Below are 20,322 nucleotides of genomic sequence, written 5' to 3' on the forward strand. Positions count from 1 at the left end.
AAGAAGAACTGACAGAAATTGCACCCAAATTTGACAAGAAACCAGAGAAAAATGCCTGAGGCTGCAAGTCAGAAGCTGACACATCTTTAAACAGAGAGTATGAGCAGTGATAAATTTGGCTCTGAATGCTTCAGGCCGATCAGAATTCTAGGCACGATAAGGAGAATCGCCCCATTTCCCCATTCACCAGGCTGAAATTAACTCAAATATCCTCAGCACATTCTCAGCATAAACAGGGCAAAATATGTAAATTGAAGGAACAATTGAAAGTAAAAGTAAACCAATGCAGTGATTTTCCACTCCTGTCCGCACGGGCCGTGTTTAACAAAGCAACTAGAAAATATCACAAAAAAGCTGAAGACCTGTTTCTCGGTGACGTAACTGCAGGATGCGATCATCCCCCCCCCCCCCCCCCCCCCCCCCCTCCATCAATGGTGGGCTGCGGGACAATCGCCACCCAAAGTCAGGAACACCATCATTATAAATGTCCATCTCATTATAGTGGCTACACACCGGAATCATTCCCCCCCACCCTCCGTCAAATTTAAATCTCATGGCGGTGTGATCTCAGGACTGCGCCATGTACGACTGGTTTGTACCTGCGAGCTGAACTCGGAGGTTAAGGCAGAGGTGGGTGAAATCAACCTGGCACAGCACTGGAAAATTCCAATTCAAAAGAATTCAAAGGAGCGACTTCATGTATTTTGAGGAGGGGGGGGGGATGTCAGAGGCAAGTCTCCACTGCAGCCTCTGTGGTTTCCTTGGCATATCAGAGAATGGGGAATACTGCAAGGCTGAAGGGAGGGAAGAGAACCCTGGGACTCAGGCACAATGCACAGCACAGACTGACGGTTGCATGCAAATATATGCGTTGGGGGGGGAGGGGGGGAAGAAGAGAGAAGAGTGGCGATGGTTAGGATAAGTGGGAGGGTTGAAGGTAATGGCAAGGCTGATGGAAAAATATATCAAAAATAAGCACTCTGGTGGGCAGCACGGTGGTGCAGTGCTTAGCACTGCTGCCTCACGTGCTGAGTCTCAGGTTCGATCATGGCTCTGAGTGGCTTTCCGTGTGGAGTTTGCACATTCTCCCCGTGTTTGCATGGGTTTCGCAACCACAACCCAAAGATGTGCAGGGTAGGTGGATTGGCCACACTAAATTGCCCCTTGATTGGAAAAATAAAAAAATTTATGAAAAAAGATGAGCTCTCTGCCACAGCTTAAACCAATTAGCCAATTAAATTGATATGCTGGGAATCAGGCTAGTCACACAATTGTGCCCACTCAAGCAGCACTAATGCTCGAGTCTTCACTGTCTTCAGGTGATGTCCCAGAGGACTGGAGAATAGCCAATGTTGTTCCTTTGTTTAAGGAGAGTAGCAAGGATAATCCAGGGAACTACAGGCCGGTGAGCCTTACATCAGTGGTAGGGAAATTACTGAAGAGAATTCTTCGAGACAGGATCTACTTCCACTTGGAAGCAAATGGACGTATTAGCGAGAGGCAGCACGGTTTTGTGAAGGGGAGGTCGTGTCTCACTAACTTGATAAGAGTTTTTTGAGGCGGTCACAAAGATGATTGATGCAGGTAGGGCAGTGGATGTTGTCTACATGGACTTCAGTAAGGCCTTTGACAAGGTCCCTCATGGCAGACTGGTACAAAAGGTGAAGTCACACGGAATAAGGGGTGAGCTGGCAAGATGGATACAGAACTGGCTAGGTCATAAAAGGCAGAGAGTAGAAATGGAGAGCTGCTTTTCTGATTGGAGGGCTGTGACGAGTGGTGTTCCGCAGGGATCAGTGCTGGGACCTTTGCTGTTCGTAGTATATAAATGATTTGGAGGAAAATGTAACTGGTCTGATTAGTAAGTTTGCAGACGACACAAAGGTTGGTGGAATTGTGGATAGAGATGAGGACTGTCAGAGGATACAGCAGGATTTAGATCGTTTGGAGACTTGGGCAGAGAGATGGCAGACGGAGTTTAATCCGGTCAAATGTGAGGTAATGCATTTTGGAAAATCTAATGCAGGTAGGGAATATACAGTGAATGGTAGAATCCTCAAGAGTATTGACAGTCAGAGAGATCTAGGTGTACAGGTCCACAGGTCACTGAAAGGGGCAACACAGGTGGAGAAGGTAGTCAAGAAGGCATACGGCATACTTGCCTTCATTGGCCGAGGCATTGAGTATAAAAATTGGCAAGTCATGTTGCAGCTGTATAGAACCTTAGTTAGGCCACACTTGGGAGTATAGTGTTCAATTCTGGTCACCACACTACCAGAAGGATGTGGAGGCTTTAGAGAGGGTGAAGAAGAGATTTACCAGGATGTTTCCTGGTGTGGAGGGCATTAGCTATGAGGAGAGGTTGAATAAACTCGGTTTGTTCTCACTGGTGCGACGGAGGTTGAGGGGCGACCTGATAGAGGTCTACAAAATTATGAGACAGAGTGGATAGTCAGAGGCTTTTTCCCCAGAGTAGAGGGGTGAATTACTAGGGGGCATAAGTTTAAGGTGCGAGGGGCAAGGTTTAGAGGAGATGTACAAGCCAAGTTTTTTTTACACAGAGGGTAGTGGGTGCCTGGAACTCGCTGTCGGAGGAGGTGGTGGAAGCAGGGATGATAGTGACGTTTAAGGGATAGCTTGACAAATACATGAATAGGATGGAATAGAGGAATACGGACCCCGGAAGTGCAGACAATTTTAGTTTAGGCGGGCAGCATGGTCGGCACAGGCTTGGAGGGCCGAAGGGCTTGTTCCTTTGCTGTTCCAAGTTCTCCGTTCTTTGTTGAGTGTGCCAATGATTGCTGCTCTGCATTTAACCCCTCGTGCACAGACTCAGAAATTCACTGAATGCTATGGTTCGGCAGAACCATTGGGAGACTGGGTAAGCTTGAGGATCCCCTATGAAAGGTGGAAAACTGCCCTAGGGTGGTGTTTTGTGCTCCATATTAAAGTGCTTTGTGACAATTCCTCCTCATGGTCTAAGAAAAGTGCAAAGACATAGAGTGCAGGTTCAGAAAATGCCTGTACCTGAAATGAGAGCTCAGGATGCAGTTGAGTGGCTGGAGCTGTCACCGCTCGATAATGTGGTATGGGGCAGGGCGGGGTTGTGTGAGGCTTTGGCCAACCATCATGCGCACTAAATACTGGGCATCCATGTTGTGGCTAGGACTCTCTGGTATGCACCAACAGGCTTTGAGAGGCAACTCCAGGCGACGAATAGACAAAGTGAGCTAGTGTCGCTGAAGACTGGCTAGTCACATCTGTTACCTGCTGCAGGATTTTCATCATGGAGACTTGGGAGGGCATCCACTGCCACTGTTTGTAAAAGTGACCATAGCACCCAGTTTTTACACCAGTGATTCCTTCCAGGGCTTCACAGGTGACCTCTATGGGGTCTCACAAGCCTCCACACAAGACCTGGATAATATCCAGGCTTGGACTGACAAGTGGCAAATTACATTTGCGGCGCACAAGTGCCAGGCAGTGACCACCTCCTACAAGAGAGGTTCTAACCACAGCCCCTTGACATTCAGTGGCATTACCATCGCTGAATTCCCCATAAACAACATCCTGGAGGTTACCATTGATCAGAAACCGAACTGGACTAGCCATATTAATGCTGTGGCTACCAGGGCAGGTCAAAGGCTAGGAGTCCTACAGCCATGGTCCCTGACAAACAGGAGGCATCATTCACAGCATGGTTGACTGATGGTTGATGCAGTGCTGGATTCTCACTTAGTTGGTACCAGTGACCTCACTGTCAGCATTCAGATGCTCCACATCCTCGCTGGCCAGTTGAACTGCTCTTTCCTCAAAGTCTGTGAGGACCTTAAGTTCTGGCATCTCTCCATCAGCCTGGGACCTCTCCTTTTTGTTGTGTGCCAGCTTGCCCTGAATGAAGACAGATGGAGAGAGTGTAGGCAGAACATGTGCCAGGGCAAATAATAAGGATGCCTGGTGGGTATGGGTGGTGAGTGGGGACTTCCGGTTGCGGCTATGCAGAGCTAAGTCGCATGTTCGGCAGTTCCCGCTTGGAACGGACTTTTGGGCTCTTTACAGGGCCCCCAACAGAATTTTTTCGACATTTCCCGGTGTGGGAAGAAGACTGCAACATTCCCCCGACAATGTCCTCCAGGAATGGTATGTCTCTTGGTTACCAGACCCGGCACAAATAGTAAAAGATTTGGCTGGAGCAGCAGGAAATACAAAAGCCTCTTCCAGCATGCAAGCGGGGGAAGGGCAAGCTTAAAGGCTTCAAGCTGACTTGAGGGCCTTTATTAAAGGTAAATTCTAGCAGCAGAGGGAACGACTGTGAAAAGATCTCACCAAGGCCACTGAAGAAGCGGGGACGAGGCTTCCGGTGGCGGCCATGGAGGAGTAGGTCGCGCATTCGGCAGCTCCCGTCTGGAATGGACTCTCAGACCTTTTTCAGGAGTTTCCAGACTTTTTGGGGCAGATTGGTGAAGCGAACAGCCAAAAGGGTTCCCTCTCGAGACTTCCGGTTGCGGCTATGCGGAGCTAAGTCGCACATTCGGCGGCTCCCGCAAAAACGGACTTTTGGGCTCTTTTCAGGGCCCCTAACGGCACTTTTTCGACGTTTCCCAGTGTGGGAAGGAGTTTACAACAGCTCCCCGTCAGTATATGGCTTTAACAAGGAGCGGGGCGACAAAAAAGTTGGTGGTGGACCCGAAGAAGGGAGGCAAGAAGGACAAAATGGCGGCGGGCGGAGACCAGGCAGCGTGGAAGCAGTGGGCGGAGGAGCAACAGAAGGGTATCCAGCGCTGCCTCAGAGAGATTAAAACGGACCTGCTAGAGCCGATGAAGGCTTCTATTGATAAGCTGCTGGAGACACAGACGGCCCAGGGGGTGGCGATCCGAGAGCTTCGACAAAAGATCTCTGACAATGAGGACGAGATCTTAGGCCTCACGGTAAAGGTGGAGGCGCACCACATGAAATGGCAGGAGCGGTTCGAGGAAATGGAGAATCAGTCGAGGCGGAAGAATCTGCGGATTCTGGGCCTCCCGGAGGGGCAGGACATGGGGGCCTATGTGGTCACCATGTTGAACTCGCTGATGGGAGCGGGGTCCTTCCAGGAGCTGGAAGGGGCCCATAGAGTGTTGGCAAGGAGGCCTCCGCGGGCGGTGCTGGTGCGGTTCCATCGGTTCGTCGATCGGGAGTGTGTGTTCAGGTGGGCCAAGGAGAGAAGCAGCAGGTGGGAGAACGTGGAGGTTCGAATATACCAGGACTGGAGTGCGGAGGTGGCGAATGGGAGGGCCGGGTACAATCGAGTGAAGGCGGTGCTGCACAGGAAGGGGGTGAAGTTTGGCATGTTGCAGCCGGCGCGACTGTGGGTTACCTACAAGGACCGGCACCATTATTTTGAGTGAGGAGGCGTGGGCCTTTGTTCAGGCTGAGAAGCTGGACACAGACTGAGGGTCGGGATGGGTGACTGGGGACTGCAGTGGATATGTTATGCCTATTTTTTGTTTGGGGGGGGGCCTTTGCATTGTTTTGGGTTTCTTTTTCTCTGTGTTTTTCTCTTTCGGGTTGGGGAGGGTGGATGGGGCGGGTTGGGCACTGTTTTGGTTGGTGGCGGGGCCTGGTAGGTGGAGAGCGCGGGCTTTTTTCCAGCACCGAAGACTGGGGGGGGCGGGGAAGCGAGGATTGTTTCCCGCGCTTAGAACGGAGGGTGGAGGGGGAGAGCCTGTGGATGGGGAGCGGGAGAGGAGTGTGTGCCACACAATGGGAGGAGTCGAAGGGGAGGCGGGAGTGGCCGGGGTCAGCTGACTTGCGGAAGTGCAATGGGGGGAGTAAACCAGCTAGGATGGGTCCTAGCCGGGGGGGAGAAATCGAGTTGCTGCTGCTAAGGTCAAGGAGGAGCTGGAGTGAGTGTGGGGGGGGGGGGGGGGTCGAGACGGGGGTATGCCACCGCGGGGAACGTGCCGGGTGTGGGCGTGTGGCTGGCCGAGGACGGGGTCATGGCTAGTCGGCGGGGGAGGGAGGCGGGTAGTCCCCTGATCCGGCTGATAACCTGGAATGTAAGGGGACTGAATGGGCCGGTTAAGCGGGCCCACGTGTTCGCGCACCTGAAGGGGCTCAAGGCGGATGTGGTTATGCTCCAGGAGACACAACTGAAGGTGGCAGACCAGGTAAGACTGAGGAAAGGATGAGTAGGTCAGGTGTTTCACTCGGGGCTAGATGCCAAAAATCGTGGGGTGGCGATCTTGGTGGGAAGGTGTCATTCGAGGCGTCGAGCATTGTGGCAGATAATGGTGGTAGGTACATAATGGTAAGTGGTAAGTTGCAGGGGGAGAGGGTGGTACTGGTCAATGTGTATGCTCCGAACTGGGACGATGCAGGTTTTATGCGCCGTATGTTGGGTCGGATCCCAGACTTGGAAGTGGGGGTCTGATAATGGGGGGAGACTTTAACACGGTGTTGGATCCGGCACTGGATCGCTCCAGGTCTCGGATGGGTAGGCAGCCGGCGGCGGCTAGAGTGCTGAGGAGATTTATGGACCAAATGGAGGGGTGGACCCTTGGAGATTTGCAAGGCCGGGGGCTAGGGAATTTTAATTCTTCTTGCATGTCCATAAGGCTTATTCTCGAATCGACTTTTTCATTTTGAGTAGGGCGCTGATAGAGAGAGTAGAGGATACCGAGTATTCGGCAATAGCCATTTCGGACCACGCCCCGTATTGGGTGGACTTGGAGATGGGGGAGGAGAGGCACCAGCGCCCGCTGTGGCGCTTGGAGGTGGGGCTGTTAGCGGACGAGGAGGTGAGCGAGCGGGTCCGAGGAAGTATAAAGAGGTACTTGGAGACCAACGACAACGGGGAGGTCCGAGTGGGGATGGTATGGGAGGCACTGAAGGCGGTGGTGAGGGGAGAGCTGATCTCCATTAGGGCCCACAAGGAGCGGAGGGAGAGGGAGAGGCTGGTGGGGGGGATGGTGAGGGTAGACAGGAGGTATGCGGACGAGCCTGAGGAAGGATTGTTGAGGAAGAGGCGCAGCCTCCAGGCCGAACTGACCTGGTGACCACCAGGAAGGCGGAAGTGCAGTGGAGGAAGGCCCAGGGGGCGGTTTACGAGTATGGGGAAAAGGCAAGCCGGATGCTGGCGCATCAGCTTCGGAAGTGGGACGCAGCTAGGGAGATCGGGGGAGTTAAGGACAGGGGAGGGAGTGTGGTGCGGAGTGGGGTTGGCATCAATGGGGTCTTCAGGGACTTCTACGAGGAATTGTACCGATCCGAGCCCCCACGGGAGGAGGGAGGGATGGGCCGTTTCCTGGACCAATTGAGGTTTCCAAAGGTGGAAGAGGGACTGGTGGCAGGACTGGGGGCCCCGATTGGGCTAGAGGAGCTGATCAAAGGGATAGGAAGCATGCAGGCGGGGAAGGCACCGGGGCCGGACGGTTTCCCGGTCGAGTTCTATGAAAAATATATGGACCTGTTGGGCCTGCTGTTAGTTAGGACCTTTAATGAGGCAAGGGAGAGGGGGGGGGGGGGCTTTACCCCCGACGATGTCCAGGGCACTCATCTCCTTGATCCTGAAGCGGGACAAGGATCCCCTGCAATGTGGGTCTTACAGACCGATTTCCTTGCTAAATGTAGATGCCAAGGTGCTGGCGAAGGTCTTAGACACGAGGATTGAGGATTGTGTGCCGCAGATAACCATGAAGACCAGACGGGGTTTGTGAAGGGGAGACAGTTGGAACGCGAATGTGTGGAGGCTCCTGAACGTTATGATGCTGGCGAGGGAGGGGGAGGCGGAGATAGTGGTGGCGATGGATGCTGAGAAAGCCTTCGATAGGGTAGAGTGGGGGTACCTGTGGGAGGTGCTGAAGAGGTTTGGGTTTGGGGAGGGGTTTGTCAGGTGGGTTAGGCTGTTGTATGAGGTCCCGATGGCGAGTGTGGCCACAAATAGGAGGTCCGAGTACTTTTGGTTGCACCGAGGGACGAGACAGGGGTGTCCCCTGTCCCCCCTGCTCTTCGCACTGGCGATTGAACCCCTGGCTATGGCACTGAGAGAGTCGAGGAACTGGAGGGGGTTGGTGCGAGGTGGGGAAGAGCACAGGGTGTGGCTTTATGCAGACCACCTGCTGCTGTATGTGGCGGACCCGGTGGGAGGAATGGCAGAGGTAATGAGGATCCTTAGGGAATTCGGGGACTTTTCGGGGTACAAGCTCAATATGGGGAAGAGCGAGCTGTTCGTAGTTCAGCTAGGGGACCAGGAGAGGGGGATTGGCGAGCTCCCACTAAAATAGCCGGAGGGGAGCTTCAGATATTTGGGAGTCCAGGTGGCCAGGAGCTGGGGGGCCCTGCATAGGCTTAACTTTACAAGGCTGGTGGAGCAAATGGAGGAGTTTAAGAGGTGGGACGCGTTGCCGCTGTCCTTGGCGGGTAGGGTGCAGTCAATCAAAATGACGATGCTCCCAATGTTTTTGTTCCTGTTCCAGTGCCTCCCTGTGTTTATCCCGAAGGCTTTTTTCAGGCGGGTTAACAGGAGTATAATGGGGTTTGTGTGGGCGCGAGGGACTCCGAGGGTGAGAAGGGTGTTCCTGGAGATGAGTAGAGATAGGGGGGGCTGGCGCTGCCCAACCTCTGTGGGTACTACTGGGCCACCAATGCGACAATGGTGCGCAAGTGGGTGATGGAGGGGGCTGCATGGAAGAGGCTGGAGGCGGTGTCCTGTGTGGGTACGAGTCTGGGGGCGCAGGCAACGGCGCCGCTGCTGCTCCCTCCAAGGAGGTATACCACGAGCCCGGTGGTGGTGGCGGCCCTCAAAATCTGGGGGCAGATTTAGTGGAATTCCCGTGGCTACTGCCACACACAGTACAGGACAGGGTGCTCTCGGGGGGGTGGGTAGGAGTGGGGAAGATCTCGGAAACTTACCAGGTGATGCAGGAGGAGAAGAAGGCCTCGGTGGTGGAGTTGAAAGGTAAGTGGGAGGAGGAGATCGAAGAGGGGACGTGGGCAGATGCCCTAGGGAGGGTGAACTCTTCCTCTTCGTGCGCGAAGCTCAGCCTCATACAGTTTAAGGTGCTGCACAGGGCACACATGACCGCGACAAGGATGAGCCGGTTCTTTGGGGGTGCGCTGGAGGAATTTTGGAAGGGTGTAGCGAGGACGGTGTCGACGGTGGTAGGATCCAGGGTCAAACCGGGCTGGGGGCTCGCAATATTTGGGGTGGCAGAGGAGCTGGGAGTGCAGGAGGCGAAAGAGGTCGGAATTCTGGCCTTTGCGTCCCTGGTAGCCCGGCGAAGGATTCTCCTTCAGTGGTAAGATGCGAGGCCCCCAAGCGTGGAATCCTGGATCAGCGATATGGCAGGGTTCATTAAATTGGAGAGGGTGAAATTTGCCTTGAGAGGGTCGGTACAAGGGTTCTTTAGGCAGTGGCAACCGTTCTTAGACTTTCTGGCAGAACGATAGACATTGGTCAATGGCAGCAGCAGCTCGGGGGGGGGGGTTACTTTATTTTTGTTTATGTTATTTACACTGGAGGGTCTGAGGGGGTGTATACACCTGTTGTCTTAAGTTGGGGTGTTAATGTTAATTTATTATTTATGTACAGGGGGGGGGGGGGGGGGAGAAAGGGGTTTGGGGGGGGGGGTTGCTTTCTTTAGATTGTGTTTTGTACTTAACACTGTTGGGTTCTTTTTTCTTTCTCATTTTGTTATTGATATTTTATGAAAACCTTTAATAAAAATTATTTTTTTTAAAAATGGGTGGTGAGTGGGGCCATGGGTGTGATGAGGACACAGAGGAGATGAAAATGTGTGTGGGAGAGTGACTGTCCCTTTATCTGGCATTGAGCAAGATCCCTGTAGATGTATGATGGATGAGAGTTGAGACTGATGAGAAGGGCGAGTTACTCTTTCTGCACCGCTGTTTAAGGAGGAGTACCGGAAGGAGGTTTTTAGGGTGATTTCCAAGGTGGTGCGCGTGAAACTGGACCCGGGTCCCCAGGAGGCCATATTCGGGGTGTCGGACCAGCCAGGGTTGGAAACGGGTGCGGAGGCAGATATCATAGCCTTCGCCTCGTTGATCGCCCGAAGGCGGATCCTGCTGGGATGGAGAGCAGCCTCTCCACCCTGTGCCCTGGCGTGGTGGTGGACCTGTTGGAATACTTGACCCTTGAGATGGTTAAGTTCGAACTGAGGGGAAGCTCGGAGGGGTTCTACAAGTCATGGGCACTATTTATTATGCACTTTCAAGAACTGGATAACATCGAACATTAGTTGGGGGGGGTTGGGTGGGAGGGTTGTGTATATTAAGGATGACAATGGGTAATCCCTGATTGCTTTTTGTCATTTGTTTATGTAAACATGCGGGCTGATGTTGTTATTATTATGGGGATTGACATATCTGTTGCTGATTATTGTTTATGGGTGTAAATTCAGGAGAAAATTTGAAAAAGGAGAATAAAAATATTTTGTTTTTAAAAAGGGAGGGAGGCAGAAGACGGGGAATTATAGGCCAGTTAGCCTGACTTTGGTCACTGGTAAGATTTTAGTGTCCATTATTAAAGATGTGATTGCGGAATACTTGGAAGTGCATGATAAAATAGGACTGAGTCAACACGGCTTCATCAAGGGGAGGTGTGACAAATCTGTTAAAATTCTTTGAGGTGGTAGCAAGAAAGTTAGACAAAGGAGAACCAGTGGACGTGATTTAGTTAGATTTCCAGAAGGCCTTTGACAAGGTGCTACATAGGAGACGGTTAAATAGGTTAAGAGCCCATGGTGTTAAGGGTAAGATCTTGGCATGGATAGAGGATTGGCTGACTGGTAGAAGGCAGAGAGTGGGGATAAAGGGGTCTTTATTAGGATGGCAGCCGGTGGATAGTTGTGTGCCTCAGTGGTCGGTGCTGGGACAACAACTTTTCACAATATACATTAATGATCTGGAAGATGGAACTGAAGGCACTGTTGCTACGTTTGCAGATGATACAAAGATATGCAGAGGGACAGGTAGTATTGAAGAAGCAGGGGGGGGCTGCAGAAAGACTTGGACAGACTAGGAGAGTGGGTAAAGAAATGGCAGATGGAATACAATGAGGAAATGTGTGAGGTTATGCACATTGGAAGGAGGAATGGAGGCATCGACTATTTTCTTAATGGGGAAACGCTGAGGAAATCAGAAGCACATAGGGACTTGCTTTTAAAAAAATTTTTTTTTAAAGAGTGCCCAATTCATTTTTTCCAATTAAGTGGCAATTCAGAGTGGCCAATTCACCTACCCTGCATACCTTTTGGGTTGTGGGGGCGAAACCCACGCAAACACGGGGAGAATGTGTAAACTCCACACGGTCAATGACCCAGAGCCAGGATCGAAACTGGGACCTCGGTGTTGTGAGGCAACAGGGCTAACCCACTGCGCCACTGTGCTGCCCGCACAAAGGGACGTGGGAGTCCTTGGACGATTCTCTTAAGGTTAACGTGCAGGTTCAGTCAGCAGTTAGGAAGGCAAATGCAATGCTATCATTCATGTCGAGACGGCTAGAATACAAGACCAGGTATGTACTTCTGAGGCTGTAAAAGGCTCTGTTCAGGCCCCATTTGGAGTCTTGTGAGAAGGTTTGGGCCCGGTATCTAAGGAAGGATGTACTGGCCTTCGAAAGGATCCAGAGGAGGTTCACAAGAATGATCCCTGGAATGAAGAGCTTGTTGTATGAGAAATGGCTGAGGACTCAGTCTGTACTCGGGAGTTTAGAAGGATGAGGGGGGATCTTATTGAAACTTACAGGATACTGCGAGGCCTGGATAGTGGACGTGGAGAGGATGTTTCCACTTGTAGGAAAAACTAGAACCAGAGGATACAATCTCAGACTAAAGGGACGATCCTTGAAAAGAGAGATGGAGGAATTTCTTCAGCCAGAGGGTGGTGAATCTGTGGAACTCTTTGCCGCAGAAGGCTGTGGAGGCTAAATCACAGAGTCTTTAAGACAGAGATAGATAGTTCTTGAGGGGATCAGGGGTTATGGAGAGAAGGCAGGAGAATGGGGATGAGAAAAATATCAGCCATGATTGAATGACGGAGCAGACCCGAAGGGCCGAATGGCCTAATTCTGCTCCTTTTTCTTATGGTCTGATGCACTGGGTGGCTGTCCTCTTTTGGAGGGCTCTGGTGCTGACTACCGTTGCCTCCCATGCTGGATTAGTGTACTTGCTTGGTGGTCTTTGACCGGTGTGGGTAGAGGACATGGCAGCGGCCCTTCACTGTGTCCAGCAGACATAGCCCTGAATATTGGGGCAGCATGCTTCTTGATTTTGGCAGCCATCAATTACAGCAGTTTCCTATTCCTTGAGGAGTGCTAGTTGTGTGTATGGGTGGCCTTAAAATATGCCGCCAGCTGGTCCTGAAAAAGGACAAGGATCCGATGGAGTGCAGGTCTTATAGGCCCATTTTGTTGTTGAACGTGAAGGTGTTGGTGAAGCAGTTGGCGGGGCGTGTGCCAGACGTAGTCTTAGAGGATCAGACAGTTTCGTGAAGGGGTGGCAGCTCTGCAGCGATATTAGGAGGATATTAAAGGTGGTCATGACCCCTTGGGCGGGGGTGGGGGGTTACCAGAGATGATCGTCTCGATGGACACGGAGAAGGCCTTTGACCGGGTGGAGCTGCGGTACATGTTAAAGATCTTTGGAAGGTTTGGGTTGAAGTTCGTGGCTTGGGTACAGCTACTATATTCATCCCCTGTGGCGAGTGCGAGAACAAACAAGACAAATTCAGGCTACTTTGACTATATATGGGGACAAGGCAAGGATGCCTGTGGCCGCCATTGTTATACACGTTGGAGATTGAGCGTTTGCCAATTGCGCTCTGTGCTTTGAACGAGTGGCAGGGGATTGCGAGGGGGGGGGGGTAGAGAACATATTGTCTTTATACGTCAATGATTTATTGATGTATGGGGGGAATCCATTGGAAAGGAGAATCATGGACATGTTGGGGAAATGCGAGGCTTTTTCTGGGTATAAATTGAATGTTGGGAAAAGTGCAATCTTCCTGGTGAACGCTGAGGGTCAAAGTGCGAACTTGGGGGCCCTGCCGTTTAAGGCAGCTAGTGTTAGATTTCGGCATCTAGGGATTCAGGTGGCGCATGACTGGATTGGGGATTAAAAAGAGGGGAAAATGAACAAACTGTATTACTATGTTTATTTTATGCGATGTTAATGTGTTTGAGTGTGTTTGGAATGAAATATATATTTTTTTATAAGTGGTGCCCAGATTTTGAAGCTCAGATCATGGCATGACGGGTGAATCAGAGGTGTTCTGCCTGCCTCGGAAACGTGTGCCCGCTCAATTTTGGCACAAAGTGCCGCACATTGGCACCAGTAAAACCCGCCATTGGCATGATCAGGTTCAACACTGTTGTCCCCACCCGACATCAAACATTGCCGATTTCTGGGCCTCCCCAAGTGCAAAATAAGTAGAAATAGGTGACACATATTTCATGGACATTGTTAATTGTCACAAGAATGAATCTGAAAGATCCTTCACAGACTGAATTCTCAGCATATGTACAAAATATGTAGCAAGAATCACAAAAGGCAAAACAAAACCCAAACAGTAAAAGATAAAACAGAGGAAGGGGCGTCACTGCTGCCTCACGTGTCGAGGACCCGGATTCGATCTCGGCTCCGGGTCACTGTCCGTGTGGAGTTTGCATATTCTCCCCACGTCTGCGTGGGTCTCACCCCCACAACCCAAAGATGGGCAGGCTAGGCGAGTTGACCACACTAAATTGCCCCTTAAATTGGAAAAAAAGAATTGGGTACTCAAAATTTATATTAAAAAAAGATACATCAGAGGAAATTGTCATATTATTGACTTAGATAAAAGGACTGATCGTCAGCCAAATTTGCTGACGACACAAAAATATGTAGGAAAGCAAATTGTGCAGAAGAGTCTGCGAAGTGATAGCAAGTGGGCAAAAATGTGGCAGATAGAGAATTAAGTGGGAAAATGTAAGGCTATTCATTTTGACAGGAAGAATAAAAAAGCTAAATATTATTTAAGAGGAGAGAGATTGCAGAATGTTGCCTTATAGAAGGATCTGAGAGTTTATGTCCTTGAATCTCAAATAGTATACACGTGGAGCAAGTAAGAAGACAAATGGAGTATAGGCCTTAATTGCAAAGAGGATAGAGTATAAAAGTGCAAACGTCTCACTACATCTGTACAGGGTATTGGTGAGGCCACACTTGGAGTAGTGTGTGTAGTTGTTGTCTCTTTATTAGAGGACGGATATACCCGAATTGGAAGCAGTTCAGAAAATGTACACTGGGCTGATTCATGGGACGATGGAATTGTCTTGAGAGAAGGTTGAACCTATACTCATTGGCGCAAAGATTTTGAGGGGGGCATGATGGGGTAGGTGCTGAGAGGATGTGTTAAGGCTGATTCAGTTAGATTCTGGATTGACAAGGAAATCAATGGGTATGGATCAGCCATGATTGTATTAAAAGGACAGAGCAGGCCAGAGGGGCCGAATGGTACTCCTGCTCCTAATTTGTATGTTCAATGTTTCCCCTCATGGGGGCATCTAGAAGGAAGAGCCTCAGTTTAAAAATAGGCTGCATTTTCTGCCAACATGGTGCACGCGCAGTGGTACCAGGTGACATCATTGCAAACTAATACAGGGTTATTTTTCCTTGCACACTCCAGAATGCCTCATTTTCTTTCTTGTTAAACACGATACTAAGATAAGGTTGACAATAAGGTCACCGAAGCTGGTGATAATAGGAAAAATGGATAATTATGGAAACTGATGAAGCTCTGGCATAACTGGATTGTAAAGCAGTGCTCTGAGGTTCATGTGGCACTACAATGCTCTCACTGTGTTAGGTCTGCAATTCCATTGAGTTTATTTTTCTTCATTTGAAAGAAAAATAACGCATAAAATATGAGCTGGTCTGGTTTCCATGCATATGCAGCATTAAACATCCTCGTGAAAAATATGCAATAAATCAAAGTCTTTGGTATTCTCCAACGTGCAGTCCAGTGTGCATGCAGACTGATGTTGGTGGCCATACTGCACTGGCAGGAGACACTGCATTGAAAATAAGGGGGTCTCCTATTTACGCCTGTGATGAAGAGAAATGTCTTCTCTCATAGGATTGGGAGTGTTTGGAATTCTCCTTCCCAGAGAAAGGCGGAGGCTGGGTCACTGAATATATTCAAGGATGAGTTAGACAGATCATCTGTCCAAGTATTAACGGTGGCAAGCAGAAAGTGGAGAGGCCGCAATGAGATGAGCCCAGATCTTGTTGAATGGCAGCCCAGTTTAAGGAAACATATTCTACCAAACCTGAGATTTTTCAAGATCATTTCTACTTTTGCAACACATCAGAGAAAATAAGTCCATGCTACAGCAAATTTGCACAGTATCCAATGCTGGTCACCTGCACACAAGGAAGAAAGTTAAGCATAGGGTACGGGGGGGTGGGGGGTGTTATAATAAGATACAGTGAGGGGCTGGAGGGAAAGAGAGAGTGGGAGGAGTTGGAAGGAGGAAACGGACCAACAAGACGATTGTGTATGTGTGTGAAGAGAGGGGGGGGGGGGGGGGGGGGAAAGAGAACGGGTATTTTGGGGATTAATGGTTATTATGGGGGTATGGGGAGGAAAAGGGAATGTTGGGGTATTGGGTGTTAAGAGGGATTAAGGGGGCATTGAGATTAAAAGGGATTACAGGAAATGGGCCAGCATTTGTTGCCTATCCCCAAATGTCCTCGTGTAGGTGGTGGGGAGTTGCTTTCTTGAGCTGCTGCAGTCCACGTGGTGTAGATACACCCATAGCGCTGTTAGGGAGGGAATTCCAAGATTCTGACCCAGTGAGTGAAGGAACGGCAACATATGTCCAAGTCAGGATGGTGAGTGACTCTTTCCAGATGGTGTCAGGCTTGTTTTTTTTTAAATTTAGAGTACCCAATTATTTTTTTTTCCAATCAAGGGGCAATTTAGCATGGCCAATCCACCTAACCTGCACCTCTTTGGGTTGTGGGGGTGAAACCCATGCAGACAAGGGGAGAATGTACAAACTGCACACGGACAGTGACCCGGGACCAGGATCGAACCCGGGTACTCGGCACCTTGAGGCAGCAGTGCTAATCACTACGCCACCCCACCTCTGACTTGCTCTTGTAGCCACAGTATTTATATGGCTAATCTAGTTTAATTTCTGGTCAATGGTAACCCCCAGGATTCGGGGATTCAAGATAACGGGAGATTCAGTGATGGTAATGCCATTGAATGTCAAGGGGAGATGGATAGATTCTCTCTTATTGGAGATGTCATTGTCTGGCACTTGTGTGGTGCGAATGTTACTTACCACTTATCAGCCCAAGCCTGGATATTGCCCAGGTGTTGCTGTATTTGCACATGGTCTGCTTCAGTGTCTGAGGAGTTGTGAATGGTTCTGATTTGTGCAATCATCAGTGAACATCCCCACATCTGACCTTACGTTGGAAGGAAGGTCATTGATGAAACACTTGAAGATGGTTGGGCCTAGGAAATTACCCTGAGGAACTTGTGCAGTGATGTCCCAGGACTGAGATGACAGACCTCCAACAACAACCATTTTGCTTTGGGCTAGGTATGACTCCAACCTGTGGAAAGTCCCCCCCCCCCCCCCCCCCCCCACCCAGATTCCCTAGTTTTGCTAGGGTTCCTTGATGGCACTGTTGCTTCACAGCACCAGGTCCGATTCCCGGCTTGGGAATTCATTTTTTTCCAATTAAGGGGCAATTTAGTGTGGCCAATCCACCTTGCCTGCACATCTTTGGGTTGTGGGGGCGAAACCCACGTAAACACTGGGAGAATGTGCAAACTCCACACAGACAGTGACCCAGAGCCAAGATAGAACCTGGGACCTCGGCGCTGTGAGGCAGCAGGGCTAACCCTCTGCGCCACCCACCGTGCTGCCCTCCCATCAGCAATTTTTTGATATCTTGTGAAGTGAATCGAATTGGCTGAAGACTGGCATTTGTGATGCTGGAGGCTTCTGGAGGAGAGAGAGAGATTGATCATCCACTCGGCACTTCTGGCTGAAGATTATCGCAAATGCTTCAGCCTCGTCTTTTGCACTAATGTGCTGGGTTCCTCCATTGAGGATGGGGATATTTGTGGAGCCTCCCCCTCCAGTGAGTTGTATAATTACCCACTACCATTCACGACTGGATGTGGCAGGACTGCAGAGCTTAATCTGATCCACTGGTTGTAGGATCGCTATGCTCTGTTTATCACTTGCTGCTTATGTTGTAGTCATGCAAGTAGATGTGTGCTGTCGCTTAACCAGGTTGACAACTCATTTTCACTATGCCTGATGCTGCTTCTAGCATGCCCTCCTGCACTCTTCATTGAACCGGGGTTGATCGCCTGGCATAGTCTAATGGTAGAGTGGGGAATATGCCAGGCCATGAGGTTATGCCAGGCCATGAGGTTGCAGATTGTGGTCAAGTCACAATTCTGCTGCTGATGGCCCACAGTACCTCATGGGTGTCCAGTCTTAATTTTAAAATTTAGAGTACCCAATTATTTTTTTCCAATTAAGGGGCAATTTAGCATGGCCAATCCACCTACCCTGCACATCTTTGGGTTGTGGGGGTGAAACCCACGCAGACATGGGGAAGAGGGGTTTCCAGTTTTGATCGGTTAGTTTGGTTCTGAATCTTTCCCATTTAGCACGATGGCAGTGCCACACAACACAATGGATGGTATCCTTAATGTGAAGATGGTACTTCATCTCCACACGGACTGTGCGGTGGTCACTCCTACCAATATTGTCATGGACAGATGCATCTGCGACAGGCAGGTTGATGAGGATGAGGTCTGGTATGTTTTTCCCTCACCAGCTATCGCAGACCAAGTATAGCAGTTATGTCCTTTAGCTCCTGAGCTGCTCTTGGTGATGGACACTGAAGTCTCCCACCCAGAATACATTGTGTCCTTACCACCCTCAATGCTTCCTCCAAGTGGTGTTCAATATGGAGGAGTACTGATTCATCAGCTGAGGATAGACGCTACATGGTAATCAGCGGGAGATTTCCTTGTCCATGTTTGAACTGAAGCCATGAGAGACATCATGGGGTCTGGCACAGATGTTGAGAACTCCCAAGACAACTCCCTCCAGACTGTATACTACTGGAACATTTTCTGCAAGGTATGATTCTGTCAGTATGACTATGTCCGGCTGTTGCTTGACTGGTCTGTGAGACAGCTCTCCCAATTTTGGCACACAAGCCCCCAGATATTAGTAAAGAAGACTTTGTGGGGTCGACAGGGCTGGGTTTGCCGTTGCTCGTGCCTCAGTCGATGCTGTGGTCCTTCCAGTTTCTTTCCCTTTTTATTGACTTTGTAGCGGTTTTGATACAACTGAGTGGCTTGCTAGGCCATTTCAGAGGGCATTTACAAGTCACTGATATTGCTGTGGATCTGGAATCACATGTCGGGCAGGTCAGGTGAGGACTGCAGATTTTCTTCCAGAAGCCCCAATATTTTGTTTAAGTTGTAAGATTGTGAGGAAAGGGCACTCTGCTCCAGGAGTGATTTCATGCAAAAACAAACTTTATTATGAACTCAGAATTAAACTAAGGGCCCTTCCTATTGATTCCCTTATTTCCTATATTTTGCCATCATTTTTGATCCATGGATCTCTTTGGACATATGCCTTGAAGTCAAACATGGGAAATGAGGAACCAAAAGTTGCAAAATATTTCACTGTGCTATTAAGATTTTGATTCTGAACAGAAGAACTTAAGACTTTATGGCACCCAAGAGATTGGAGGAATTTGGTTCAATTTGTTGGCTAAGGAGTGTATCCTGCCCAGCAACAGGCAGTGATTGGGTTCTGTCAGGTGGGGGTTTTGAGAGGACCCAGCAGCAGAAAAGCTCTTGGATGCTGGGAGGAGATCTTGTGTGTTGCTCTCTTTCTTTCTTCCAAATGCTTCTTGTCTGTTGTTTCTGAATCTATAAAAAGTCTCAAATCCCTGATGAATCTGCAGCGAAAACCATTACAGACTGAAAGCAAAGACTGGAGACCTATACTGAAGGAATCTATCTGGAAGACATCCATCTGAAACAGAGACTTTTATCCTTTTACTTTTAGTATTTTTACAACCCTCTTTTCCGTCTGTTTATCTGTCTGTGTGTGTGTATATATATATATATATATCACACACACACACGGGTGGGGCAAGTTAAAAAGGGGCATTAGCAATGACTTCAGGTAGTTTTAATACGAAGAGTTAATTTCAATTGTGTTGCAACTCAGGTCAAGTGGGGCTGGAATTCACCGCACGCTGGCCCAGGGTGTAGTAACACCCTCTAAAGAAAATATGGCTTACAATTACCAATTAAACAATGCTAACAATAAAATGAAACATTTATCTCCTAACTGCTATCTTTATATCTCCAATTATCCCATCTCAGGACAAAATTCACTTTCAAATACAGTTCGTAGGAATACTTGGCTTTATAGAGATGTCTTTGACAAACTGCTTTGATATTCTTCAGGAACCAGCTTGCATATCCCAGTCGGTGTCAAACTGCTGGTTAACTTTCCAGCATTTGGCAAAATGCGCTGGTTCTGTTCACACAAATCTGTAACTCACTGCTAGTCTGTTCACAGACAGATCTAAACTAAACACCTGACTGTTTCAGTCCTGGCTCCTCCCATTAATCACATCATCTCTTTCCTACTTAACTTGTTTATGGCCATCTGACTAAGGCTAAACACATCTCTAATTATTTACTCGCCAGAGCCTTTGGTCTATAAACAAAATTCCATTAGCCAGCAAAGAATATCCATGACTGGAATGAATTATAATCTTACTTTTATGATATTTTAATTGCACCCCTATAGCCCCATCTAGCTGCCATTCTTTTTTAAAATATAAATTTAGAGTACCCAATTATTCTTTCCCTCCAATTAAGGGGCATTTTCTAGCGTGCCCAATCCACCTATCCTGTACATCTCTTTGGGTTATGGGGGTGGGACCCACACAGACGCAGGCGGAATGTACAAACTACTCACTGCCTACATTCATAATATTCCCTAATGGACATTAGTGAACCAGTTGTAGGTTTTTTTTATGACAATCAACATTGGTTTCAAGATCATCACTTTTAATTCCAGATATTTATTCAACTTCCACCACCATTATGGGGCTATTGGGGGTTAAAGGGAAGCATATGCAGGCATTGGGGGTTAAGGGGGATTTTGTGGGCATTGCGGGTTAAAGGGGGTTACAGGATAATTGGGGAGTTAAAGGGGATTATGGGTGTATCGGGGTTAAAGGAGATTATGTGGGCATTGGGGGCGG

The 20,322-nt window shown here is 49.2% G+C and overlaps 1 protein-coding gene across 5 annotated transcripts in view; it reads right to left on the reverse strand.

Annotated features, from left to right (window-relative positions):
* The window catches only part of rxylt1 (ribitol xylosyltransferase 1), a 74,393-nt gene that overhangs the window by 53,569 nt on the left and 502 nt on the right, over nt 1–20,322 (reverse strand). The window contains exon 1 of one of the 5 annotated variants that reach the window (XM_072485018.1): nt 4,327–4,921. The exons of the other annotated variants lie outside the window; for them this stretch is intronic. Within the exon in view, the coding sequence (XP_072341119.1) occupies nt 4,327–4,390 (64 nt within the window). The 5' untranslated portion in view covers nt 4,391–4,921. Of the gene's footprint in view, nt 1–4,326; nt 4,922–20,322 lie in introns of those variants that run through there. 5 annotated transcript variants of the gene reach the window in all.

The sequence above is a fragment of the Scyliorhinus torazame genome, chromosome 19 (assembly GCF_047496885.1).
Source record: "Scyliorhinus torazame isolate Kashiwa2021f chromosome 19, sScyTor2.1, whole genome shotgun sequence".
Classification (NCBI taxonomy): Eukaryota; Metazoa; Chordata; class Chondrichthyes; order Carcharhiniformes; family Scyliorhinidae; genus Scyliorhinus; species Scyliorhinus torazame.